The 27,196-nt window shown below is 35.1% G+C and overlaps 1 protein-coding gene across 9 annotated transcripts in view; it reads left to right on the forward strand.

Annotated features, from left to right (window-relative positions):
- The window catches only part of PRKD1 (protein kinase D1), a 352,406-nt gene that overhangs the window by 177,478 nt on the left and 147,732 nt on the right, over positions 1 to 27,196 (forward strand). For 8 of the 9 annotated variants that reach the window (XR_010342022.1, XR_010342023.1, XM_064374710.1 and 5 more), the window contains one exon: positions 15,998 to 16,136. Coding sequence is in view for 7 of the 9 variants with exons in the window: in XM_021674897.2 (XP_021530572.2) it covers positions 15,998 to 16,136 (139 nt within the window). In the remaining 2 variants the exon portion in view is untranslated. Of the gene's footprint in view, positions 1 to 6,580; positions 6,598 to 15,997; positions 16,137 to 27,196 lie in introns of those variants that run through there. The other variant, XM_064374711.1, reaches the window with a different exon arrangement.

Here is a 27,196-nt window from a genome sequence, read left to right on the forward strand (position 1 = left end):
GTTGTATTCCTAGGTATTTTATTCTCTTTGTAGCAATTGTGAATGAGAGTTCACTCATGATTTGGCTCTCTATTATTGATGTGTAGGAATGCTTGTGATTTTTGCACATTGATTTTGTATCCTGAGACTTTGCTGAAGTTGCTTGTCAGCTTAAGGAGATTTTGGCCTGAGATGATGGGGTTTTCTAAATATACAATCATGTCATCTGCAAACAGAGACAATTTGTTCTGCCCTTTTTTAAAGGCAAAGAAACTTCTCTCAAAATGTCTTGCTTAAAAAATTTCTCACTCTCACTCTTTTACACTCTTGTGATTATAAGGAAATTAGATTACAGAAATATAAAGGGAGTAAATTGAAGAAAGTCAAGATATTAGCTTTTTGGGGATTAACTGTGGCAATCTTATGAAACTCAAGAATTTTAGGCAGGGAAACAAAGCATATCTCAGACCTTCATGAGGGTAAGGACTCTTTGTCTGTATTGCTTATTACTGTGTTCTCAGTTACCAAATAAAATGAAGATACAGACTTGTATTGGAATAACTTATGTCACAGGGTCATAATATAGTTCTCATAGGTAAGCTGCCATTGTTTCTCTAACAAAATTGAAGTTATTGTATATTAGCATAGATATATATTTATTGATTATATGCATGAAAAATGAAAGGAATTCACTATTTTATGCATAGTCATGGTATGATATTTTACCTTGATATTTGTTTTTTACTGTATTCCTGAAACAAAGAACATGAACATCTATAGATTTTTTTTCTCAATATCTCATTCTTTATTTCAGCCTTTCATGGTGTAAAGTATAACTTGATCTTTTTCACTGCTCTTTAGATTTAGTCTTTGTAAATTATATCTGCCTTTAAGAGAGACAGCAACAGACCATTAGTCAGATTTGCTGAAAGTATAATACATTTCTCTATGACCTACTATCCTGAATCTAGTTCCCAAACATCAAAGATATTCATGGAACCTTTGCAGATATCCTTTTTAATATAATTAATATAAGCATAGAAAGGTCTCTGTAGGCAGGTCCAAAATCTGCTATTGGCCATTAGTTCAGCTGAGGACATCTGGCCATTGGGAGTCAATGGAAAGACCAAAATAATAAATGTCACTTATGTTGGGGTGGCAGATGGTTTTATTGTCTTTAGTTCTTTCTTCCTCTCCTACATACTACAGCAATTTTTTCCCAGAAGCCATATAGATCTTACAAGAGGAGAAAAAAATTCTTCCCTGTCTCAAAGAACATCAAAGTAAATGAGAGAAATTGTTTTCATTTCGATCCTTTAAATCAGTTGCTCTGCCCTCTTATCAGTACAAAAAAGAAAGAAATACACCAGCTCCTTGGAGATTTGGCTTCGGGAAATGACATTTTTGTCCTTGGAACCAAGGGATCATTTGCAGCACAGTCAGAACAATGGAATTCTGCTGAATCAATGCCAGCATCCAAATCTATGGCCCTTGTTTGATTCTAGCACAGTACATGGATTAATGCAAAAATGTCATAATATTAATAAAAGAAAGGGTTTTTTAAAAAAATTAATTTGTCACTGAATATAGGTTAATTTTGATGAAAAACAAGATATATAGATATAATGAATATATATATTAGTAAAATTAACAAAATGGAAGTTAAGAAAATCATAGTTTTTAGCCTTTTTAGTTTTGGGGATTTAGGTAGAGCCAATTAGAAATCATGTGAGTGGTACTGAAGCTATAGAAGCCAAACAAAAATAACAGACCACTGAGTGTGCCTGATGTATGTGACTGTGTCATTCCTTATCTGAAGTTTTTTTAACCAGAACAGAATGGCCTAGAAGAACTTCTCAAGGTCATGGCTACTTACAATAACAAGAAACATTTATGAAGCATTTACTATGGCTGTGGCCCGATTGTAATTACTTTGCATATGTTTATTCATTCAGTCTCTGCAGTGGTCCTGGAAGACAGTCAGTGAAGTCATAAACATACAAACAAGTATAAGTATGTATGCAAGTATACATATGACATGTCATATATGTATACATAAACGTGTAAAATATAGAAATACGATTGAAAGGCAAGTTTATATAAACATTATGATAATAGTCACAGTGAGCTTTATTTTTTAATTTTTATTTTAAAAATTAAAATGTGCAGATTTGTTATATATGCAGACTCGTATTATGAAGGTTTTTTGTATAGACAATTTTACCCAGGTACTAAGAACTTTTTTTCTGTTCCTCTACTTCCTCCTACCCTCCACCCTCAATTAGGCCCCAGTGTCTGTTGTTCCTTTCTTTATGTCCTTAAGTTCTCATCATTTACCTCCTGTTTATAAGTGAGAAGATGTGGTATTTGATTTTCTGTTTCTGTTAGTTTGCTAAGAATAATGGCATGCAGCTCCGTCCTGCAAAAGACATGAACTTGTTCTTTTTTATGACTGCATCATATTCTGTGGTGTATATGTACCACATGTTTTTAAAATCCAATCTGTCGTAGATCGGCATTTAGGTTGCTTCCTTGTCTTTGCTATGGTGAATAGTGCTGCAATGAACATTCATGTGCATATGCCTTTATAGTTGAATGATTCATAGTTCTCTGGGCATATACCCAGTAATGGGATTGCTGGGTTGAATAGTAGAACTGAAGATAGCCAGGAACAGCTGCTACAAAGCTCAATAAATCATTTACTTTGGTTTTATTCAAAATCCAAAAGGCTATGTCCAGGGCTTTCTGGCAAAGAAAAGTGCTCAGTGATTTCAGTTCTGAATCACTGTTTGCTGGACATTTGGCCATTCTTTTTGTATTTCCTTTCTAAGAGAGGCAGAATTGAGAGGAAAGATCAAAGACTAAGATTCAAGAGACTAGCTCTTAGCTATTATTCTGGCAGTACCTAATACTGCCACCTTGAATACATTCCTTTATATGTTCTGGACATCAACTTACTCATCTCTAAAATGAGTTTTCTTCTCTAAAGCTAATGATTATTAACTTTTGGTTAAACTTTTTTAGTTGCTGTCATAACCTTCATTTTGTTCAGTACATGCATCTATTATTTTTAATTTGTTAACAAACATTGAGCCTTTTTGAAATTTAAAAAATCTTCATTATGCTATAGTGACAGTTTTATTCAGAATGAGACAAAGATTGTGAAGTGTGAAGTACATTTTTTTCATTTCCAAGCTTCACATCCACACGCCTAATTATTGTTGTGTGAATAATTTCAAAGTGTCTACTAAGACTTCTAATAGCTATCACTAACTAGTAATCTGTCAGGGTATAATGCATGATAATATGTTTTTACACAACAGTAGTGAGGCTCTCATTAATTATTACCTCTTGTAATTGCTTGATAAGAACATTTATTTTAAAACTTAAAAGTTATATACAACAAAATTATGATTTAAACTACCTCCAGGAAGTCCTTACACAAAAGTTGCTGCATTAGAGTTAATGATTTATTGAGTCATTTGATTGCTTTTATCTTTTTAATAGATGACATGTTATTCAAATTAAAATAAAAGAATTTTTTTGCCAATTATTAAGTATCTCACTGAGTCACTTCTGGTATCTGTTGCCTTAAAGAGAAACCTATAATTTATTAGACTTCTTTAGCAATACTTGATACAAAACATCAACATATTTGTATGCCCAAGGAAGAAGGATTTATAGTCTGGCTTTATTCCCAAAAGGTTAAGCGAGTTCAAGTTATAAGCGTATTTCTATATCTTGTAGTACAACAAACTTTAGAATCTGGTAGCCAAAATCTGCCATTTCACATTCAGTCAAAACTTTAATTTCGAAAGATTCCAAGCAGACCTTTATTTAATGAGACACATTTCTTTTTGTCTTATATATCTTTTCCCATTTATTTTATTTTATTTTATTTTTTCTGTAATGGAAATAGAGGGTTGTTAAAGTTAAGGTCCAAATTTAAAATTGTGAATGAAAATAGTTTTTTAAATAATCAGATTTTGAACTTAATAGAAAGAAGAGTGGTTAAAAAAGAAATGTAAGCAGAAGATAGTCTATGGGTCAGATTCTAGCTCTGCCTTTATGAAAACAGAGTGGAGTAAAGTCCTGTCTGGAATGAGAAAAGGAAGTTATTTTGTCAATACAGTGAAGAGAGGAAGACGAACTAGAGTGACTTTAGTGTTTCTAAATTTGGACTTGAAGGTTTCTGAAGTTGATAGACATCTGGTGTTAGGCATTCCTTTTCAAAAGAAGAATTGGAGCTCAGCGTGGTGGCTCATGCCTGTACTCCCAGCACTTTGGCAGGCCAAGGCTGTGGGATCACTTGAAGCAAGGAGTTTGAAATCAGCCTGGCTAACATGGTGAAACCATGTCTCTGCTAAAAATACCAAAATTAGCAAGGTATGGTGGAGCACACCTGTAATCTCAGCTACTCCAGAGACTGAGGGAGAAGAATCACTTCAACCTGGGAGTTGGAGGTTGTAGTGAGCTGAGATTGCGCCATTACATTCGAGCCTGGGCAACAGAGGCCTTGTCTCAAAAAAAAAAAAAAAAAAAAGAAAGAAAGAAAGAAGTATTGGACTTGCGGAACAGAAGTTTACATGATTGCAGTTGCTGGTGCAAAACAAAGAACTACAGAATGGGCATGGCAAGGTGTGAGATTTTCTGAGTTATCTGCATTTGAACAGCATGCCTGTGGCCCACAAAATAGCAAAGTAAAATGGGTTCAAAAAATTTTAAAAAGTTAAAATATTTTAAAGAATATTTTATGAAATAAGGTAATAGGTATTACAGATTTATCTTCACAAATCAGATTTTCTGGACAGAGACCTCTGTAATTCAACCGAGAATCTAAAGTGTTAAGTTGTCGCTAGGAGAGATAGCAAAGCCCTGTCTTCTATTGTGACTTTTAGTTATTGTATGGTAGAACACCATTCATTTTCTACCTACTTTGGCAGGAGGTGGTGGTGGTGGTGGTAAGGAATTGGCATAGGTGGAGAAGGGAGGCAGAAAGATGGAAGAAAGGGAAGGAAAAGGAAAGCCTTTTATTTTTCTAGTTTCTGTTTCTTAAGATTACATTCAGAAACTAGATATAGAGCTATGTGGTCACAGTGTGGAAAATCACTAAATAAAATCCTGTACCTAAACTTGAAGAAACTTCATAAATGTCTCCAAATAATAATAGATTATTCACACTCTCTTTTCCTCCTTTCATTTATACTTTATAACATGGTTTCTAAGTGGAACTCTAGTGTTAATGCTATTGGTGGGCTTAAACCATCCCATATATTTTTGTTGTTACAGCTGTAGTGCTGTGTATGTGATAATCACACAGTTCAATAAGTATTTGTTGTTTTTTCGTTGATATACTTAAATCTTCATAGTCTGGTATTAGATGATTTTTTTTTAAATTGTAAAGGTGGTTAAAAAGGGGATGGTTTTATTTCCTGGACAGAAGTTAATAATACAAGTTTGTGATTACTGTCTTGGGTCTTTCAAATGATCCAGTAGACCTCGGGATCTACCACTTTCAAAACAACTCTGGACTGTCCCTTACAGCTGAATGCTAGAACCACTCCACCAAGAGAGTTAAGAGACATTTTTCACACAATTTTTAAGCACTCTTGTTAAAACAGTTGATCACACAATGTGTCCTTATTGTCCATCTACTCCTGGGACAACACTTCAGGAGGGTTTCAGCCCTATTAGAAAGTGAAAGTACCTTTTAAATTTCTTTGGTCATTAAGAGCAAACAGTCATGTCACTAATTATTGTGGAAAGGAAGAGTTCCTGGAAAACGACTTGAGAATCATATTTAATAAGAAGACTGCAGTATCCAACTGCCTGATATATTCCATTATTGATCAGAATAATTTAATTTCAGGACTTTTATTGAATCCTCACCTTTTAGCAAAAGTAAACTGCCAGAGTATTTTCATTTCCTAATTGGGCCATAGTCTCTCTTTCTCTTTTTTCCACTTGACTGAGTCATGGATTAATTTGTTCCTAGTATTGCTTGCCTTTTGTGATTGGCCTGACTATGGAAAAGCACCCTTTGTTCCTTAGATTTCCCGTTGGCCAGGTCACATTTCAGCTACTCATTAAAACATGTATTTATTCTACTCTGGAGCACATTGTCTGGCCAACCATGAATTTATAGTGAAATGTAACAGTAAATTGAGCTCTGTGGTCAGAAATGCCAAATGATACACACAACAGCATAAAGGTTTCCAGCAGAGGGTGGAATTAACAAGCTTAGGACTAGTGCCTGGATTGTTGGCCATATTTTCACAGTGGCCAGTTTTGTTAGATTCAAGCTTGGAGAGAGCTTGAAATCACTTATCTCAGATGTTTGCACTCACAACCACAAAGCCTCTGAGAAACACACAACTGATCTTGTAATAAGCTCCAGCTGAGTTTACAAGCCTCTGAACCTTTCTGAAAGCCTGTTTAGTTTAATGAGGGTTTTCAGATTTCAAAGCTCACACACCTTCACGTAAAAATAGATGATTATGACCAAATTAGGGCATGCTGTTCTGAGTGTGTTCTCCCAATTTGTTCTCTTTTCAGTTGTCAGGCATTGTTTTCAGTATACTTTTCGCCTTCCGGACATCATTTTAAAGTAAGATTTTGGTAAGTTTTATTGCATATAGTTTGTTTAGGAAGATGTGTTGTTAAGATTTTTCTCTTAACAGTTAAAGACCAATATGCGTATTTTTATTTAATAATAAAAGGAACAATTTTTAAAAATGTAAACCTTCAGCTTCTGCTACCGTGACAACTGTCCTCAGAAGCTAGGCCTCCGTGTTCATATGTGTGACCTACTTCATAGCCTTCTACAACCTGTTTCTGAATGGCTTGGAGGGAAAAGAGCCATGTCTGTGAACCAGTAAGTTGGATATAGGAGAGAGGATTTATTCATTCATTTATTTATATTTATTCAGGATGGATTTAGTCATTCTGATATTGCACAGATTACATTTATTATCACTTATAACACTGTCTTCTTTGAAAAATAGAATGTTTAAAAGATAGCTTTAATATGTGCACCATATTTTGGTATTATTCTACCTAATTTTTTAAATGTCTTCTCAGCCACCCTTAGAAAGAAACATAGTAATAATTAGGATGTGAGGCACTTAAGCCTGACTTGAACACCAAATTATTTATTACATTGTAACTGTCATTTTACAAAAAGGTATAACGCAGAATGTGAGGTTCAAATGTCAGCAGTACAGAAACAGAGAAATGGAATATAGAGAGGTCCTTGAAGAAAGCAAGAGGCATGTGAATGAGACCAGACTGCACTGGAATGGTGTTGAGCTGGTAGAACCCTTGTCTCCTGAGCCTCTTCATTTTTCCCACCTGACTCTTGAATCACAGAAGCAAATTGACAACACATGAGTTAGAAGTTGCTAAAAAGTTGAGCTATTTTTCAGAGAAATGGTTTGATGTTTCATCTTTCTCTCCAGCTGTTATTTTCTTACCCTAGCCCAAACACTGAATCCCTTGAATTTTTTATTCTACTCTTTTAAATCAGAATTAGCTACCCAAAGGTTGGGAAAGGATATGGAAAAAGGACCTGTGTCTTAATTAAAGTCCTGCATTTTAATAAATATTTGTTTTCTAATCAGGGACCACCTTTTTAACTGTTAAAGTTCCACCCAGTGTAGCTCAAACTGGAGTCTGAGAGTTATATAATTCATACATTTCGTATTTTTATTTCATTTTATTGCTAATTCTAAAAATGCACTCTTACCAATTATGGAGATTGCCTTTTTCTTTCACTTTTCTTGCAAAATGAAGTTTACATAGAATTAATTGTCAAAGTGTTGAGTACACAATATTACAATTCTCTATTTTGAAAGTGCATGGGGAATAACTGGTTTGAGACACGTCCTCTTGCTCTAAACAAATAGGGAAACAATACAAAATTTATAAAATATGGTTTTAGACATTGGCCAACATACAGTACAGTAATGTGATCCCTCAGAAAAGGTAAACAAACAAGGTAAGTACTACAAACACCTGAGCTTCCTGCCTAGTGGCAGGATCCAGAGTGTTAGTGTAGAAAGTGAGAACCCAAGCAGAGCCTAATTGTCTGGCTGCTTAAAGAAGACAGAGGTAAGAGCTCAGGAGACCAAGCCAACAGGATTTTGGAGGAGTCATAATGAAAAGGTTGGACTTATACAAAGGAAGAGCTCCAGAAATCTGTGTAAGGATCTAGTTTAGTATTTGATTGAATACAGTTGTGTATGTACAGGGTGGAACTCTATAAGGCAGGATAAAGAGCAGCTGTTGGTAAGCTGTGAAATGATCACTTCCTAGGGCTCTCATAGGGCTGAGAGACATTTGAGTTTCTATCAAGATAGGAGAACATTCAGTAAACACTTTGGAGAATATTTGGAAATGTTCAAAGAGTCATTAGTACTAGGAATAAGCTAATCCCTAGAACAAGGGATTGTTATAGAGCTGTCCTAACAAAGCTTAAAAATAGGTGTTGAAAGGATAAAATTGATCTTCAATTAATGTTTTGCCAAGACAAATACCAATATCCATTAAGAGAAGACAACAAAGTCCAACTGCTCATATTAATTTATAATATCAGGCATCTAACTTAGAAAGTACACATATAAAAAAGCAGGAGGCCACATGCGGTGGCTCATGCCTGTAATCCCAGCACTTTGGAAGGCCAAGGTGGGCAGATCACAAGGTCCAGAGTTTGAGACCAGCCTGGCCAGTATGGCAAAAAGTCTTCTCTATCTCTACTAAAAATACAAAAATTAGCCTGGCATCATGGGAGGCGCCTGTAGTTCTAGCTATTTGGGAGGTTGAGGCAGGAGAATTGCACTCTAGCCTGGGTGACAGAGCAAGAGTCTGACTCAAAAAAAAAAAAAAGCAGAAAAGTATGACTCAAAATCGGAATGTAAACAGTTAATTTAAACAGACCAGAAATGATAAAGATGATAGACTTGATAGAAAAATAAATCAAGGATTTAAATGAAAACATGAACATACTAAGGAGAAAAAGGGAACACATATAAAAGAACCAAACACAACTTTTAGAACTGAAAAATATAATGTTTATATGCAAGATTTACTGGGTATATATGGTTAGGCTTTGTGTCCCCAACCAAGTCTCACCTCGAATTGTAATTCCCATAATCCCCATAATCCCTATGTGTCAAGGGGATTACCAGGTGGAGGTAACTGAATCACATGGGCAGTTTCCCCATGCTGTTCTGATGATAGTGAAGTGAGTTCTTAGGAAATCTGATGATTTTATAAGGGTTCTTCCCCCTTTGCTCTTTCCTTCTCCTGCTGCCTTGTGAAGAAGGTGCCTTGCTTCCCCTTTGCCTTTGCCATGATTGTAAATTTCCTCAGGCCTCCCCAGCCATGCTGAACTGTGAGTCAATTAAACCTCTTTTCTTCAGAAAGTACCTAGCCTCAGGTATTTCTTTATAGCAGCGTGAGAACCGTATACTTAAATGGTGGTTTCGACATTGCAATAGAAAATGTCAGTGAACCTATAGATACAGCAAGAGAAATTATCCAAACTGAACCTCCCAACAAGACAAAAATGATGGTAAAGCCAGGCACGGTGGCTCACGCCTGTAATCCCAGCACTTTGGGAGGCCGAGGCAGGTGGATCACGAGGTCAAGAGATCGAGACCATCCTGGTCAACATGGTGAAACCCCGTCTCTACTAAAAATACAAAAAATTAGCTGGGCATGGTGGCATGTGCCTGTAATCCCGGCTACTCAGGAGGCTGAGGCAGGAGGATTTCCTGAACCGAGGAGGCAGAGGTTGCGGTGAGCCAAGATTGCGCCATTGCACTCCAGCCTGGGTAACAAGAGTGAAACTCAGTCTCAAAAAAAAAAAAAAAAGATGGTAAAAACTTTCTAAATGTCTATAAATCTATAAATCTATAGATCAAAGCACAGTGAACCTCAACCAAGATTAACAACAAAAAAAATCACTTTAAGGCACATCACTATCAAATAGCTTAAAGTCGTTGATGAAGATTGAAACTCTAAAATAATTAGGGAAGAAAAACACCTTGCAAACAGGAGATCAGATAACCTATACTTCTCATCAGAAATAATTCAAAGCAGGAGACAAGGGAATTACATTCTAAAGGACTAAAAGCCTTAACTTATGACTCTATATACAACAAAAATAGCTTTCTAAAAAAACGAGATAAGAACTTTTAATATATATATATATATATATAAAATTTCACTTTAGGTTTAGGTTCTAGAGTACATGTGCAGAACATGCAGGATTGTTGCATAGGTACATACATGGCAATGTGGTTTTGTGGTTTTCTGCCTCCATCCCCCTGTTACCTACATCTGGCATAACTTTCAGAGGGAAAATCTGAGAAAAATTTTTGCCATCAAGCTATACTAAAGAAAATTCATCAGATGGAAGACAATGATACCATGTGAAAACTTGAATCTACACAAATCCATAAAGAGTGGCAGAAATAGTAAAATAAAGTTTTATTTTAAAATTTATTTTAAAGATAATTGTTTAAAGCAAAAAGTATTCTATTTTAGTTTTTCTAACATTTGTGTATTTAAAAGACATAGAAAAATAGCATAAAGGAAGAAAGAAGGGAAATGGAACTATACAGTTTTAAGGTCATTGTGTTGTATGTGAAATAGGATAAGATCATTATACAAGGAAGTACAGCTGGGTAACAAACCAGGAGCAAAGATAAAAAGAAGTAAAGTACAAACAAATTCTCAATATCAAATAATATAGAAAAGGAAAAAAGGGAACAAAAAACAGATGTAACAAACAACAAAAAAGGAAAGGTAATAACCTTAATTGCATATACATTAAAATATAAACGATAGAAACAACTTAAAAGGTAAAGATTGTTGACTAGGCACCATGGCTCACACCTATAATCCCATAGGCCTCCCAGGGAGGCCAACGTCGGCAGATCACCTGAGGTCAGGAGTTTGAGACCAGCCCGGCCACTATGGCGAAACCCCATCTCTACAAAAATTAGCCAGGTGTGGTAGTGTGCACCTGTAATCTCAGCTATTAGGGAGGCAGAGGCAGGAAAATTGCTTAATCCTGGGAAGTTGAGGTTTCTGTAAACTGAGATTGTGCTATTGTACTCCAGCCTGGGCGACAAAGCAAGACTTGGTCTCAAAAAAAAACAGAAAGAAGAAGGTAGAGATTGTCAGACTGCACAAAAAGATGAGGGAGCCATATCTATGTTGTGTACAACAAGTTTATAAAGACACAGAGATTAAAAGAATGACAACATAATGCCACGGAAGCATGGCATTTAAAGGAGTTTAAAATGGTTGTATTGTCACGAAGGACAAGAAATAATACCAAATATAAAGAGAGACACCACGTAATACTGTGTCTCTCTTCATACATAATGGATAAATTCTTTAAGAAAATGTACCAGGTTTCATTGTTCATACACCTACCAGCAGAGCTTCAGAATGCTTAAAGCAAATAATAGAATTGAAAGGAAAAAGAGAAAAAAATCCACAAGTATATGTGAAGACATCAATATTTAAATATAGATTTTATAGAACAGAAAATTAAGCAAATAGAAAATCTGAAAAACACTATCAATAAAGTTAATCTAATTGACATTTATCGAACTTGCCACCCAACAACAGCAGAATACACATTATTTTCAAATGCACATAGGATATTCACCAAGTTTGACCTCTTGGGCCATAAAACATCTTAGGAAATGCAAAAGTGTCAAATTTATGCAAAGTAGGATTTGGACCTTAACAGAATTAAACTAGGAATTAAGAACATAAAAGTATCTGGAAAAAAAATCTCTGAGTATTTGGAAATTACACAACATTCTTCTGAATAATCCATGGGTTAAAGAGAAATTCACAAGGGAAATTAGACTATATATATTTAAAATTAATTAATGATTTTAGTTGACAAAAATTGTGTATATTTACCATATACAGAATCATATTTTCAAATATGTGTACATTGTGGAATGGATACATCAAGGTAGTTAACATATGCATACCTCACATACTTACCTTTTCTTTGTGGTGAGTACACTTAAATTTTTCTACACTCTTAGTGACTTTCAAAAATACAATATAGTGTTATTATCTATAGTCACCTCATTATACAATAGATCTCTTGAATTTATTCCTCCTAAATTAAATTTTAAATCCTTTGTCCAACATCACCCTGACCATTTCTCACCCACCATTTAGCCCCTGGTAATGACTCTTCTACTCTGTGCTTTCATGCGTTCAGCATTTCTAGGTTCCACATATGGTAGTTGTTTTTCTGCCCTTGGCTTATTTCACTTAATATATTATTCTCCAGGTTAAATCATGTTGTCCCAAATGTTAGTATTTCTTTCTAAGGTTGAGTAGCATTCTATTCTGTATCTATACACCACAGTTTCTGTATGTATTTATTCATTGATGGACACTCAGGTTGATTCCATATCTTGGGTATCGTGAATAATGCTGTAGTGAACATGGGAATGCAGTTATCTCTTTGAGTTCCTCATTTCAATTCTGGATATTCCTATGGATACCCAGAAGTCAGATTGCTGGATCATATGGTAGTTATATTTTTAGTTTTTTGAAGAACCTCTTATACTGTTTTTATAGTGACGGTACGTATTTACATTCCCCATAGTGTACAGGGTTCTCTTTTCTCCGTATTTTCATCAATACTTGTTATCTGTTGGTTTTGTTTTTATAGTAGCCATTTTAACAGGGGTAAGATAATATCTCATTGTGGTTTTTAGTTTGCATTTCTCTGATTGGTGATATTGAGCAATTTTTCATATACCTGTTGGCCATTAGTATATCTTCTTTTGAGAAATGTCTATTCAGATCCTTTGTCCATTTTTTTAATTGGATTATTTGTTTTGTTGCTATTGAGTTATTCTACAGGTGGTCTCTTCACTCTGTTGATCATTTCATTTGCTGTGCAGAGGCTTTTTAGTTTGATGTTACAACATTTGTCTATATTTGCTTTTTTTGTTTGTGCTTTTGGGGTCATATTAAAAGAAAATCATTGCCCAGAACAATGTCATGGAGTTGTCTCCACCTCTTCTAGTAATTTTACAGTTTTAGATCTTATATTAAGTATTTAATCCATTTTGAGTTTATTTTTATATATGGTATGAGAGAAAATATTTTGAGTAAAAAAAATAAAGATACAGCTTTATCAAAATTTGTGAAATATTGCTGAAGTACTTATTGCATTGAATGGTCATATTAGAAAAGTCTCAAATGTCTCAAATCAGTAATACAAGCTTCCACTATAAGAATCTATGAAGTAAAGAACAAATTAAAGTTAAATTAAAGAAAGGAAATAATAAAGATAAGAAAAGAAACCCATGAAACTAAGTATAGAAAAATAATGGAGAAAATCCATGTAACAAAAGCTGGTTCATTACAAGAAAAATTGAAAAAATTGACAAATTTGTTGCCAGACCAAACAAAAAAAGAAATGATATAAGAAATTAATGAAGAGACATCATTATAATCTGTATAGTTATTAAAAGGGTAGTAAGGGAATCATGAATAACTTTATGCCAATAAATTTGACAACATGGATGAAATGGATGGCTTTCTGGAAAGAAACAAACTGCCAAAAGTCACTTAAGGGGAAATTGAGGTCTAAAGTATACTACACAGATATTGAATATGAAGTTTTAAGCCCTCCAGCAAGGGAAAATTCGGGTTCACATGGCTTCAGCAGAGAATTCTACCAAACATTTAAGGAAGAAATACCAAGTCTGCACAACAGTGAACCTCAATCCGTATATTTTGCCCTATTCAAAACTTACCTCAAAGTAGATCAGAGTCTCAAATGTAAAAATTTAAACAATGCAATATGTAGAATAAAATATAGGAGAAAATCTGTATTATATTCGGTTATGCAAAGATATACTAGCAAAAGCATGATCTATAAAGAAATGCACGATTGAGTGGGCTTTATGGACCACTCTATTGGCCACTCATTCAGAACTTTTTATAGAAATCAACAAAGCATTTCTAAAATGTATACGGAAATTCAGAGATCCTGGATCGAAAACAATCTTGAAAAGGAAAAAACATTGGAAGGCTCTCACTACCTGAATTGCAGGCTTAAGATAAAGCTACACTTAAAAATATAATGTGGTGTTATATTTATTAAGGAGAGGCATATAACTCAAACATGCATTTATTGTATGACCCAACAATGCTGCTTCTGGATATTTACCCATAAGAAATGGGAACATGTCCCCACTGAAACACTTGTACATAATGTTCATTGCATTTTTATTTGTAATAGCTGCAAACTGGAAAAAAAAACAACAACAATGTCCATCTGTGGGTGAACAGATGAACAATTATGCTAGATCCATTTAATGAAATACTAATAAGTAATAAAAGAAGACAGAACTCAAAAGCAGTATGTATGAATGAATCTCAAAAACTTTATAATGAGCAAAACAAGCCAGCCAGAAAAGAGTACATATAACATATTGTATGATTTCATTTACCTGGAATTCTATGGCAGACAAGGCAAACAAGGGTGACAGAAAGTAGATCTGTGCCTGAGATTAAGATAGTGGGTTGCATAGATTGCAATACAACTTTTTCGGTTGATGAAAATATCCCGTGGCTTCATTGTGATTTTCATTGTATGGGTATTTATATTTGTCAAAACTTGTAGATTTATCCACTTATATCCAATTTATGTCATGTAATACTTCAATAAAGTTAATTTTTAAAATAGTACATGAGGTATGCATTGTTTTTTAAAGCAGAGAAAATGTTATTTTAATTTTCTCTTTGTTTCCTTGTGCTTTACTAGTATTATTGGAGATATTTCCAAGAAAAAGTGAACTAAGTTTTTTTTTCTTTTAATTAACACAGTGGAAGCAGTGACACTATTTCAGCTGTTTTGTGTGTGTGTGTGTTTTTAAGGAAGTTAACTTCACTAAGTGACATGCAGAAATAGTTTTAAGCCTGGCCATCAGCACTGACTCCTAAGAGCAATAAGATGTTCTCATATTTATTTTTAGTTCATACAAAATGTTTCACGTGAATTTAGCTCCTGATTTTATGACTAAGAAAAAGAAAGAGACTTAGAATGTATTGTTTTTATCTCAGAAGGTAATAGATTCTGGACATATCTTCCCAAAAGCAGTTTCTTAAAGTCCACCTATATTGACATAAGTGTCAGATCCCTCATCAGTTCCAGGATGCAGACAGATAATTTTCTCTTTCCCTGAGTTTGCATCTTTTCCCACTACATTACCAATGTCAGTTTATGGCAGAAATAGCCATCTTCAATAATTATGTGAAAAAGTCATTACAAGAAAAGGGCTCTTTTCACATACCAAATTAGCGTAGGTTGTTTGCTTTAATGAAAACCCTCCATGCTGGTGCAGATGGACCTTTCTTACACTGCTCATGAGATTGTGGATTGACAAATTACATGAAAACCAAGTGGAATGTAGTAGGGGCAGCAGCAGAAGGGAGAGTTGGGTTGCCTCCCCTGATCTCCTGATCAAAGGACCTAGATAAAGCTACTGCTCACATACAGAGTATGTTTATATTTATTGAGTCATCTCTTATTTTTGAATATGCCAAAACAGACAGACCCAGTTTTTTGCAAACAAATCGTCATTATGATGTGTAATAGAATTGGAATAAAGCGACTGCCATTTTTGTTATTGGGTTGCCCTAAATCATGTGAAAGTGCATACCTCTTCCCACCTTGACCACTTTACTGCCAGAAATTCTTTTAATCTTATCTTATATTCTCTTGTTTTCTTGCTCTCTAGTTAGAAAACCACTTGACCACTGCCCCTATGATCTATGTGATGTCTTTCTGATTTGGAGTCTTCCCAATATCAACCCTCCCATTTTTTTAAAAAAATTTAATGATCTAGATACTTTGAACTTTTCTAATTAGCTTCTATTTCTGTCCTGAAATATTTAAAACAAAATACTTGGAAGGATTTTGACGTTTAAACTCTCGTGCTATTTGTATTTGCAGTTCCCTGAATGTGGTTTCTATGGAATGTATGATAAGATCCTGCTTTTTCGTCATGACCCTACCTCTGAAAACATCCTTCAGCTGGTGAAAACGGCCAGTGATATCCAGGAAGGCGATCTTATTGAAGTGGTCTTGTCAGGTAGTATACTTTTATACTTTTGCTTTATCCATAGAGCAGAAGTTGTATTTGAAGAATTCTTGGGCATGTTTTTTAAAAAACATAAAAAGCATACATCAAACTCAGCTCCAAGAGGAGATGTTGGAGCTCTGTCCACATGAGAAAGGGAAACAAAAAGTTTCCCTTAAATTGGCTGTGTCTACACCCAGTACTGTTCCAATAATGTCTCCTGACTTCTTGTTTCCTACTGCCCCCTTCTCAGCCCCTAGCAACATACAGATGGTGTCATTCAGCACCTTGAATCATTTGGACAGCAGCAAAAGCAAACAAGAAACTCACCAACAGTGAAGCTAAATTAGCTGTCAGGGCCACAGATGAACAGAATGTGTGGAAGCCAAGAAATAATACCAGGGCTAAGAAGCCATTGTCTTATTAAAGTTAAAAGTCCAGTAGCTATGAGGTAAGCCAAGGCCAAGGAGGAAGCCAGAGTCCAGGAGTTAGAGCAGGTTAGTTCATGCCATGTGATGCTAGTTAACTCAGTCCCTGAGAAGTGGCTGCATTTGCCTTTGCTTGCATTTGTATTTCTTGTTTAGGATTTGAAAGTTAGTAATAGGACTGTGCCTATCCAAACAGATAAAAAAAAGGATGTATTTTTACTTTTTAAAAAAAGCACCAGAGAATAACAGTTAGAGTGGAGATCCTTACAATGATGCTCAATGGAATGATAATGATATCCAAAATTTTACTGTTTATTTTTGTTAAAAAGAGAGTTATTATTGAAAACTTGGATTGCCTTGCTCTTTTCTCCTCTCCTACCTTCTTTGTTTACTATCTCTTTGACTACAGGAAGTCTGGTAGCATTACAGATTCTCAACTTCATTTCTTCAAGTTCCTCCACTCGATTAGAGCCCCATACTTGGGTACACTGATCATAATTCAATTTATCTTTGTTTCACTCACTTTGCTTTGATTCAGTCTAGTTCTCTTTTTGTCTTTATTGTTTGCCTACAGTTATGCGAGGTCCTGGGATTGCCACAATTTTATTGTGTAGATGGATCCTATCCAAAATCTTTTATGCTAGATAAAAGTAATTATTTTTCTATTATCTATAAGGTTGCTAGTTGTTAAACAAACTATAAAAGCAAAAGCTTTGATTTTTTTTTATTACTTTTTTTTTAAGAAGTCACTTGCTTTGTCTGGGTTTTCCTTTTTCCTTTCCTTTGGCTCTTTTGACATTTGCTTACTGCACCTCACCTCCTGAAACCAAGGACAAGACATGTTGTTTTCTAAGTTTCCTGTTTCTGAACACTAAATTAATTATTCAGGGAAATCATGCCATAATTCATATTCAACTCATAGCCAGGCTGCTTGGTAAATAATGTAATATGTTTTATGAGTCCTATTGCCCTGTGGCAATGTTCAGAAATACATGAGGATTTTTAATATTGCGTTTCTAAATATGATGTATTATTCTTTCCATTTTACTTTTGTTATCAAGCACTTAAGAGTAGTAGCAGACAGATTGAATGCAACCTGTGTGTGGGTGTATTTATGTAGGAGAAGACTGCTTATTTGCATGTTATCCCAGCATTAATGAGCCAGACCTGCTCTTCCCTCATGTTGACCAGATGTAGCCCTCTAGAATTCCCTTGCTGCGTGAGAACAGCGTTCTGCTTTTCCTCTCCCATCTTTGCAAATTGAGAACTTCATCGTGTGTATGCCCCATCTCCCCTGCTATCTACCCTTTATGTTCCATCTCTCCTGTTTTCCTGGCTAACAGTTGTTGAGAGGGCATTTAAGAGCAGCCTTTTTTTTTTTTTTCCTGCTCTCCCAGCACCAGACTCCAGAAGGGCTCCCTTAATCTTACCAGCTATTTTGCTGGTATTTAAAAGGAGCTATTCTGTAACAGTTTAATTCTCTTTTTGTATGACATAGTGCCACTTTTCCAATGTCATTGACCCTTTAAATTATTCAATTATGTTTATCAGTTGTACGCACACACACTTAATTATGTTCACATCTCCTGAACTTACCTTTAATCATCAGCAGCAGTATTCTTCCAGCTTCTCTCCTACTCTATTGCTTAGCATTGTGATTTGCTCAATAAATGTTTATGTTTAAAATAGTTTTTTTAAAACCACCCTACTACTCTATATTACAACCCTGTTTCTTATCCATATTTTTTGCTTCTTTTCCCTTAGCCTGTTTAGGCCCTGATGTTCCTTTCTTTTTCCCTATCTTTATGTCTTCCTTGTATCCTGACTCTCCTGAAGGTGATGCTCCATTTCCAAGAGGCTTTGCTTATTTTCCTCCACTCTTAGTTGAGGAGTCGAGCAATATGTCCCTCTTCTGATTTTTCATTGCAATTTTTGGTTATATCCTGATCCAGCCACCCTCTAGTCCAAGATGTCTATTTTAATTATTTATGTCACCTTCTTTGCAGTGAAGTGATTTATTTTCTTTGAAGACTCATTTCCATGTATGTATGGCAATAATCAGTGTTAGATTCTTAATCTTACTTTCCATTTTATGCGCCCATTAATCCTTGGTTTTGTTAACATGCATGTTTATGATTCCTCAGATTCCTTATTATTAATTTTTGTTATCAGTCACCCATAGTGCCATTCCTGACTTCACCAATAAGACAAGTCTCCAGCTTCAAAATCTCCACTTGGTAGCACTCCTCTTCTCCTACTCTAGCTTGTCCATCTACCAAGCACACATTCCTGTTCCCTGTCTTTTTTACTGTACTTTAATCACTAAATGCCTACCATTGTTGACTATATTTTTCCCTTTCTTTTTTCTCCACATAGCATGTGGCTCGTTATATCCATGTCTTACATCAATCACTTTGATGCATTTTCACTGACCTTATATACATGGACAGGGCCTGCAATACCTGTTACTAATCTGAATTATTTTACCACCCATTTTTGCCATTCCTTTCCTGAGCCACGTAGGACACACAGTTCCCAGCCTACCTGAGTAAATGCAGATCCAAATTTCACCTGGCCTAACATTGTTCAACAGTCTTTCCCCCACCTCATCCTTTTGTTATCCATAGATATGAGGTTCTCAATAAACATGTATGAGTTCATTTATTGACTACTGGCTATGAGAATAATGTTACCACATATACAACATTTTGTAAAAATATTGATTTTTTGTAAAAATATTATTTCTAGATATATTCTCAAAAGTAAACTGAACTTCAAGTCTTCTTGCTATGCATTCTTTTGGCCCACATAAGAGAAATTAGGGTGTATCAAGTGAGCAGGATTGTCCCGTGTTATAATTTGAGGCAAGGCAAATGATAGCAACTAGGACACTTCAGGCCATAGGTGCAGGGGAACTCGGATTACATATTCACTCCTGACCCAATTCTGGAGGAGGACAGGATGGGTGCTGATTGCCCTGGGACAGATGCTATTTCCTAGAGGTATAGTTAAGCATCAGTTTCACCAAAACTGCAGTGGGTAAAGGAATAAACAAGCTATGGACATTTTCCTTCTGAAGACTGTAGTTTTACTGTTAAATTTTATTCAAACTTTCTTTTTCCTTATCACAAATTAAATTTTACTCTGTAATTTGACATAAAACTAACCTGGTTCTTTTTATGTTTAACTAACATTCTACCAGCAGAAACATTTTCTGACATAGGACTGCAGCAAAAATGAGAGGAAAAAAATAGGGAAAACATTTCAAGGTTAAATACTTTTGTTTATTCAGACAACATCAAGAATTTTTTTTCTTTGCTTATATCATTTTCTGCTCAGACTTTTCATCATCTTTAAACTGCTTTGGGAGTGAAAACTAACCAAGCCGCTTCTGGCTAATTTGCTGACTTTTTTTTCTCCCTCCCTTTCTTTTTGTAAAACATGACTAGTGTGAGCTAGTACATTTAAACACAGTAAGCCAGGAAAAGATTGCTCATGAGTAGATAGATTGGGTTATTGAGGAAAAAAACGACAACTGCATGAAAGTTCCTTACCCCACCTATCCCCACTACTGGCAAATTCTCTGTCTGTTAAACAAACGACTAGAAGTCTTACTATTGTTACGAAGTAGGAAAACACTGAAAATGGACATTTCTTTTACCAAAGCCAAAGTCAAGTTCAAATATATGGTACTGAACTGTAAAATAAAGGTCATGGAATATATTTGAAGCCTTCTTCATGATGGACCTCTATCAAATCCTGATAATTTAGCCTTAACAGATCAAATTAATAACAGGACTGCATTTATATGACTCAAACTCTTTTTGTTTGGTTGGTGTTGGCTTGATCTCTAATAATTACTAGTGTGTATATGTGTGTGTTTATGTACATATGGGTGTGTATCTTATAGGTAGTTAAATAGTGACTAAAAAAGTACTACAAGAATTTCTCAAATAAAGTCACAGTTTTAAAAGTTTGAGAGATAAATGTTGAATCTTTCCTTCTTTCATTTAAGGTTAAAAAATTGATGTTTTTCTTGGGCTTCTTTCATTATAGTTTTACAGTAGATTATCTTGTATTATAACATTTAAAAAAGCTCTTTGAACATGTAGTTAGTTATTTGGTCCTCACTATCAAGAGAAGGGAGCTTCATTAGAGAGCTCACGCTGTAGTCCAGGCAGAAGAGGTGTGGGCCTATTCTCAGGTCATGACAGAAGAGCTGAAAATGAGGCAGAGAAGTCAAGAAATATTTTAGAAATAAAATTAAACAAATATAATAACCATTTTGATGTAGTTGATGAAGGAGGAATGAAAAAATGAACAGAACTCTCAAGCGAGGTACAGCTATGTGAGAGTGTGATAACATTTATTTTACCCCAACCCAAGTCTTGCCCTCATACATTGTTCAATGTGTTTGCCAAATGGTTCAGGTACTTACCTGAGGGGCTGAATAACTAATTTCTCAGGAAGGTAGTACTATTGTTTTTCTTTGTGATTTTGTACAAGTTGCAAAACCTTTGGGCTTCAGGAATTTTTTTTCTTTGTTCTTTAATCAAACAAAAAGCTTCTACTAGGTGAAAGTATTATACAGTGCTAACATTATATGCATTCTATGTTTTTTCCATTCTGGAAGTAAAGTATTAGGCATGATGATAGGATATAATTTCCAGGGCCAGAACATCTGTTTATCCTTTATCTATTCTTCACTACTTACATCATTGCCAAGACATGTAATCATTCTGCACCCACGTTTCCTCATCTGTAAAATGGGGATAATCCTAGCACCTATATTGTAAGGTATTTACATAAATTAAAATAAATTATTGCTTGAAAAGCTCATCAGACAGTTTCTATACATAGCAACTTCACAATAAATGCAAGCTATTAAGATTGCTTCTTCTCCTCACACTCTAAGCAGCCTTTAAATGTGATATGTATGCTTACTGAACATACCACAAAAGGGAATCCTGATCTGTTAACTTTGGGAAATGTTGGGTAAACAACTTTAAAGCAATTATTTACTGCAAGAGTCTTCAGAACTTTGGTGCATGCTGATACGAAGCATAACTCTCCAAGGTCATGCCCAAGTTCACTTTCTCACGGAATACTTTTTCCCTCCTCTGAGCATCTGGTTTGTCCTGGTTCAGTGGATCACTCTGGAGGTACTCCTCTGGGTCATGTCCATGGAACAAATTGTCTGAGAGGATGATCCAGTCTCTCTACACAGAGGGGAAGATTTGAGCCATAGAAAAGTAGGAGTTAGGAAGTATGAAATCTTTACTTACATAATATCACAGGTTTTTGAAGCAGTTTATATAAGTAATTTTGTTTTCTTCACAATGACTCTGGAAAGTAGAGAAGTCAGATATTTGGAAAGCTATAGAATATAAATTGTAACTTACCTACATCCTGCAGAGAGTGGGGAGCTTGAATCTGTTTTCAGTCACTATTCATACCATTTCAATACCATTTAGTCCTTTGAACTTGAACAAGTAAACAGAAATAGTTGAGGACTTGTTCAAAGAATACTTTCGACAATAAGTTTATATTTCAGGGGACCATTGATGGTATTAGTAACAGCAAAAATAGCAATGAGCTTCAGGAACCATTGAGATGATTTTTGTCATAGACCATTAACATCCTCTTTCTCATAAAAATGTAAATATTTAACTCATATACTCAAACTTTAGTGAAGTTAAGAAAACCCTGAATGTTCTTCTCTATAGTTACAATACAAAATATAAGACAATGTAACAGTGACACTACTTCACCAGGATCCCGTAATAATTCCACAATTCTGATCAAAATGGAAATAGTGTCTTAGGGTCACTATATTTAAGAGATCCTTATGAGTAGAATTTTCTCTTACTAAGATTCGTTGCCTAAACCATAAACCAGAAAAAGATAAGTGGTAACAACATTTAATTAAGCTTCTTTTTTCTTTTCTAGAAAGTGCAGATTACTGACTTTGTATAGCATTGTACCAGTCACATTCATTTCTCTTAGATATAATACATTGGTTAGCAATGTGGCAATGTTTTATCATCTCTGAAATATAGGCAGAAGATAAAAACCCCAAGAATATTTTTTCAAAAGTATATTACATAGATATAGTTTTTGTTTGCTTGCTTTTAAGAAAGGGGAATTAATTATGGGCAACACCTTCTCAGCCCTACTACTACTTGAGCAATTAAAGTTTTTTAAGACCTGGACTTTAATGCTCAATTTATATTTCTTTGTGTTTGTACTTGGACATCTAAGTGTCACAGGCTGAATGAAGCCAACTCTTATCTAACTTCGGTTGCAATTATCTTTGCAGGTGGTTTTGGAACAGTGGAAAATTTAAATGTGAAAAGACAAGTCATTTCTCTTTTCTCCCAAGTATGGCTTATGTTAAATGTGTCTTCAGCATTCCCTTTTTATGATTGTTAATATTCTCTTTCCATTCTTATCTTTGAAGTAAACCCATGTATTAGTTCATTTTCATATTGTTATAAAGGTACTACATGAGACTGGGTAATTTTAAAGGAAAGACGATTAATTGACTCACAGTTCCACATGGTTCGAGAGGACTCAGGAAACCTGCAATCATGGTGGAAGGTGAAGGGGAAGCAAGGACCTTCTTCACATGGCAGTAGGAGGGGTGCTTGTGAGAGCTAGGGGAAAACTACCATCTATAAAACCATCAGATCTCATGAGAATTCACTCACTTATCACAAGAACAGCATGAAGGAAACCACCTCCATAATTTAACCACTTCCTCCCTTGACACAAGAAAATTCCAATTCAAGATACAATTTGGGTGGGGACACAAAGCCTAACCATATCAACCCAATTTAAATTTCTTAAATTAAAATCTAAACCATTTTCTCAGAGCAGAGAATGCAGACAGCAAGCAGGTTAGAATGTTTCTATAGACTCCCACTTTTCCCTACTTGTGACTTCAATAGTGATATTGTGCTTGGAGCACTTCTTCCTCACTTTGATAGTTTTCTTAGTGATTTATCTCCTTATAATTGGATTCTCCAGGGAGAAGATGGAGAAGCAATGCACTATTGTGTCATTGCTTCTCATCTGTTTTTCCTCAAGCACTCCTAAGTATCAAGGCAGAGGGAAGAAATTCTTTCCAGGTCAGTTGGGGAATAAGAAAAACCCTGAAGTGAAAAGTCTTTTGAAGCTGCTTATTTCATATGAAAATTTTATGCACATTTTGAATTCTGCTGCATTATATTTTTCATATTGTATAATTTTATCTTTTTTTTATTTATATATATTTTTTATTGTACTTTAGGTTCTGGGGTACATGTGCAGATCATGCAGGATTGTAGCATAGGTACATACATGGCAATGTAGTTTGCTGCCTCCATCCCCCCATCACCTATATCTGGAATTTCTCCCCATGTTATCCCTCCCCAACCTCCCTACCCTCTCTGTCACTCCTCTAGTCCCCCCACAACAGACCCTAGTGTGTGAGGCTCCCCTCCCTGTGTCCATGTGTTCTCATTGTTTAACACTCATCTGTGAGTGAGAACATGCAGTATTTGATTTTCTGTTCTTGTGTCAGTTTGCTGAGAATGATGGTTTCCAGATTCATCCATGTCCCTACAAAGGACACAAACTCATTGTTTTTTATGGCTGCATAGTATTCCATGGTGTATATGTGCCACATTTTCCTTGTCCAGTCTATCATCGATGGGCATTTGGGTTGGTTCCAGGTCTTTGCTATTGTAAACAGTGATGCATTGAACATACGTGTACATGTGTCTTTATAATGAACGATTTATAATCCTTTGGATATATACCCAGTAATGGGGTTGCTGGGTCAAATGGAATTTCTATTTCTGGGTCCTTGAGGAATCGCCACACTGTCTTCCACAATGGTTGAACTAATTTACACTCCCACCAACAGTGTAAAAGTGTTCCTATTTCTCCACATCCTCTCCAGCATCTGATGTCTCCAGATGTTTTAATGATCACCATTCCAAGTGGCATGAGATGGTATCTAAATATGGTTTTGATTTACATTTCTCTAATGACCAGTGATGATGAGCATTTTTTCATATGTTTATTGGCCTCATGTATGTCTTCTTTTGAAAAGTGTCTGTTCATATCCTTCACCCACTTTTGAATGGCTTTGTTTGTTTTTTTCTTGTAAATCTGTTTTAGTTCTTTGTAGATTCTGGATATTAGCCTTTTGTCAGATGGGTAGATTGCAAAAATTTTTTCCCGTTCTGTTGGCTGCCAGTTCACTCTAATGATAGTTTCTTTTGTTGTACAGAGTTCTTGAGTTTAATTAGATCCCATTTGTCTATTTTGGCTTTTGTTGCCAATGCTTTTGGTGTTTTAGTCATGAAGTCCTTGCCTGTGCCTATGTCCTGAATGGTTTTGCCTAGGTTTTCATTTCTTGCCTCATGTTCTTTTATAAATAATAATAATAATAGTGATGGTAATATAAGGATGTATAGCACTTATGATGTGTTACACACTGTTCCAAGAGTGTCATATATATTAACTCAGACATATGCATCATATTTATAACATATCTCCACATAGCTTCAATTTAATAAGTAGTGGGTTTTCAGTCAATACTTTGGTTTCAGTCCCAGAGTTGTCATTTATTTCTTATATAATATTCAGCAAGTCACCTCATTTCCCTGAATCTTGATCCATCACCTGTAAAATAGCATTAGCAGTATCTCCAACATATGGTTGGGCTAGAGAATTCATGAGAATAAATATAAAGCATTTCACAAGATGGTGCCAAGTGTAAAGTACTGAATCTTCTCACCCCACTGCACTAGTATTTCTCGAAATAAGAATGATTTGTTTTAATATTTGAATTTTTAGTATCTGATATATCACATGCAATCAATATCTATTTATTGAGTGAAAGAATGAATCCTTAAATCAATGAAATGGACAAACCAACAAATACATAAATGATTAAATTGATGTCCTATATGTGATATCCAGTAGTTAATGTTGTTGTATAGGAATTGAATTTTAGCATCTACCATTAGTTCTCCTTGATCTAATCTATTGGTAAAATTAATATTATCATCTGATTAATTCTTTTTTTTTCTGGACTCTTGTTATCGCCTAAATATCATAAAAAATTATCTTTTAGATAATTGTTTATTTTAAACAGTCCTGTTTTTAAAACATTGCAATATCTTTCATGGTATTTCTCATGCAAAATGAGACTTAATTCATGGAATACTTGTTTTCTTAATTTCTGTGACTCCTAGATTGTGTTTATCACCATGACCAAATAACCCCATTTGCTATTGTACTAAATTCACTCTTCCTTTAATCAGTTTTCCCAACCATTGCTCTTTTCTTCCTAAATATTCTTGTCTTCTTTCTGAGATATATTCAATAGTTGCTCCTTTTCCATGTACCCCCAATGCTCATCTCATTTGGCTTCATCTGTTTATTCATTGTCTTTTCCTTTCTGGAGCCTCTGTGTTTCATATCTTCATTACAGCTCCTAAGAGGTGGCCCTGAAGATAGCCTTGGGCCCTGGCCTTTCTATTTCGGAGTCTGGAAGGAAAGAGGACTGATATCCTGAGGTCTGGCTGCCCTCTCCTGCTTCTCCTTCTTCCCCTTCTGCTCTCCATCTTGGAGCTCTGTAGTTTTATCCATTTAGCAGAACAGCTGTCCCTGCCTAAGGGTCAGCTGGCAAGGCCTATAGAAAAAGTTCAGTCATGTGCTCCAGAACTGGATTCTAAATCTCTGTAGATCTCTATCATCAGTACATACCGTGGTTTTCATGGAAGGACATATCAAGCTCCTCTCTTCACACAGAATTAGCGTAAGGCCTAGTTACTCAACATCTGGCAAGTGGATTTTCAACCAGACATTACTGTTTGTCCTTCTCTTCTCTTTTCATCTATTACTATGCTAATTGAAGTCAGTATTATAACTGTCACCTATATAAACAGGAAAAGAACACAAGGGCAATGAAAACCACACAAAGGGGACTTTTGTCTCTATTCTCTGTTTACTGTGAAACTAAAAATTCCTTATATTTGCTTCTTAGAAAGGAATTTTAATGTTCTAGTCTAATTAACTGTTACCATGTTAGGACCTTGATGGCACAACAGGACTTTTAATATAAGAGTCATTCTAAAAATATATAGTAAGGCATTAGCTTGTTGTTTTTGTCTTTTTACATAAATTGGCCTCTAAAACATACATGGCTTATTACCAAATTTGACTCTGGATTATTTGGGGTTTATTTTCAAAAAATCACAATCCATGTCAAAAATGAAGGCTTGACACATAGGATATAATGAAATAGATGAGTTATATAATCTGACAATAATATGAAAAATGTTTTAGGCAATTATAGTATCTTGCAAATAGGTATTATTTTGGCTCACTTCAATAAAGAGGTGATAGGATTTATTTTTAGTTAGAATGTTTGAACAAAACCTTTGGTTTTCTGCTGAGTTAGCACAAATTTCTTGTGCTTGAGGCTTAAACTAGAGAATAACAATGTTTTGGTTTTTATTTTGTCTATTTGTTATAAAAGTATGAAATTCCATTAATGAGAATTGGCTGAGAGATATTCAGTGCAACCATTCCTCTGTATCTGCACTGTTCAGTGTGGTAGCTTTTAATCATATGTGACTATTTACA

Source organism: Aotus nancymaae, unplaced genomic scaffold (assembly GCF_030222135.1).
Source record: "Aotus nancymaae isolate 86718 unplaced genomic scaffold, 86718_ANA_hifiasm-v0.15.2.pri h1tg000011l, whole genome shotgun sequence".
Taxonomy (NCBI): Eukaryota; Metazoa; Chordata; class Mammalia; order Primates; family Aotidae; genus Aotus; species Aotus nancymaae.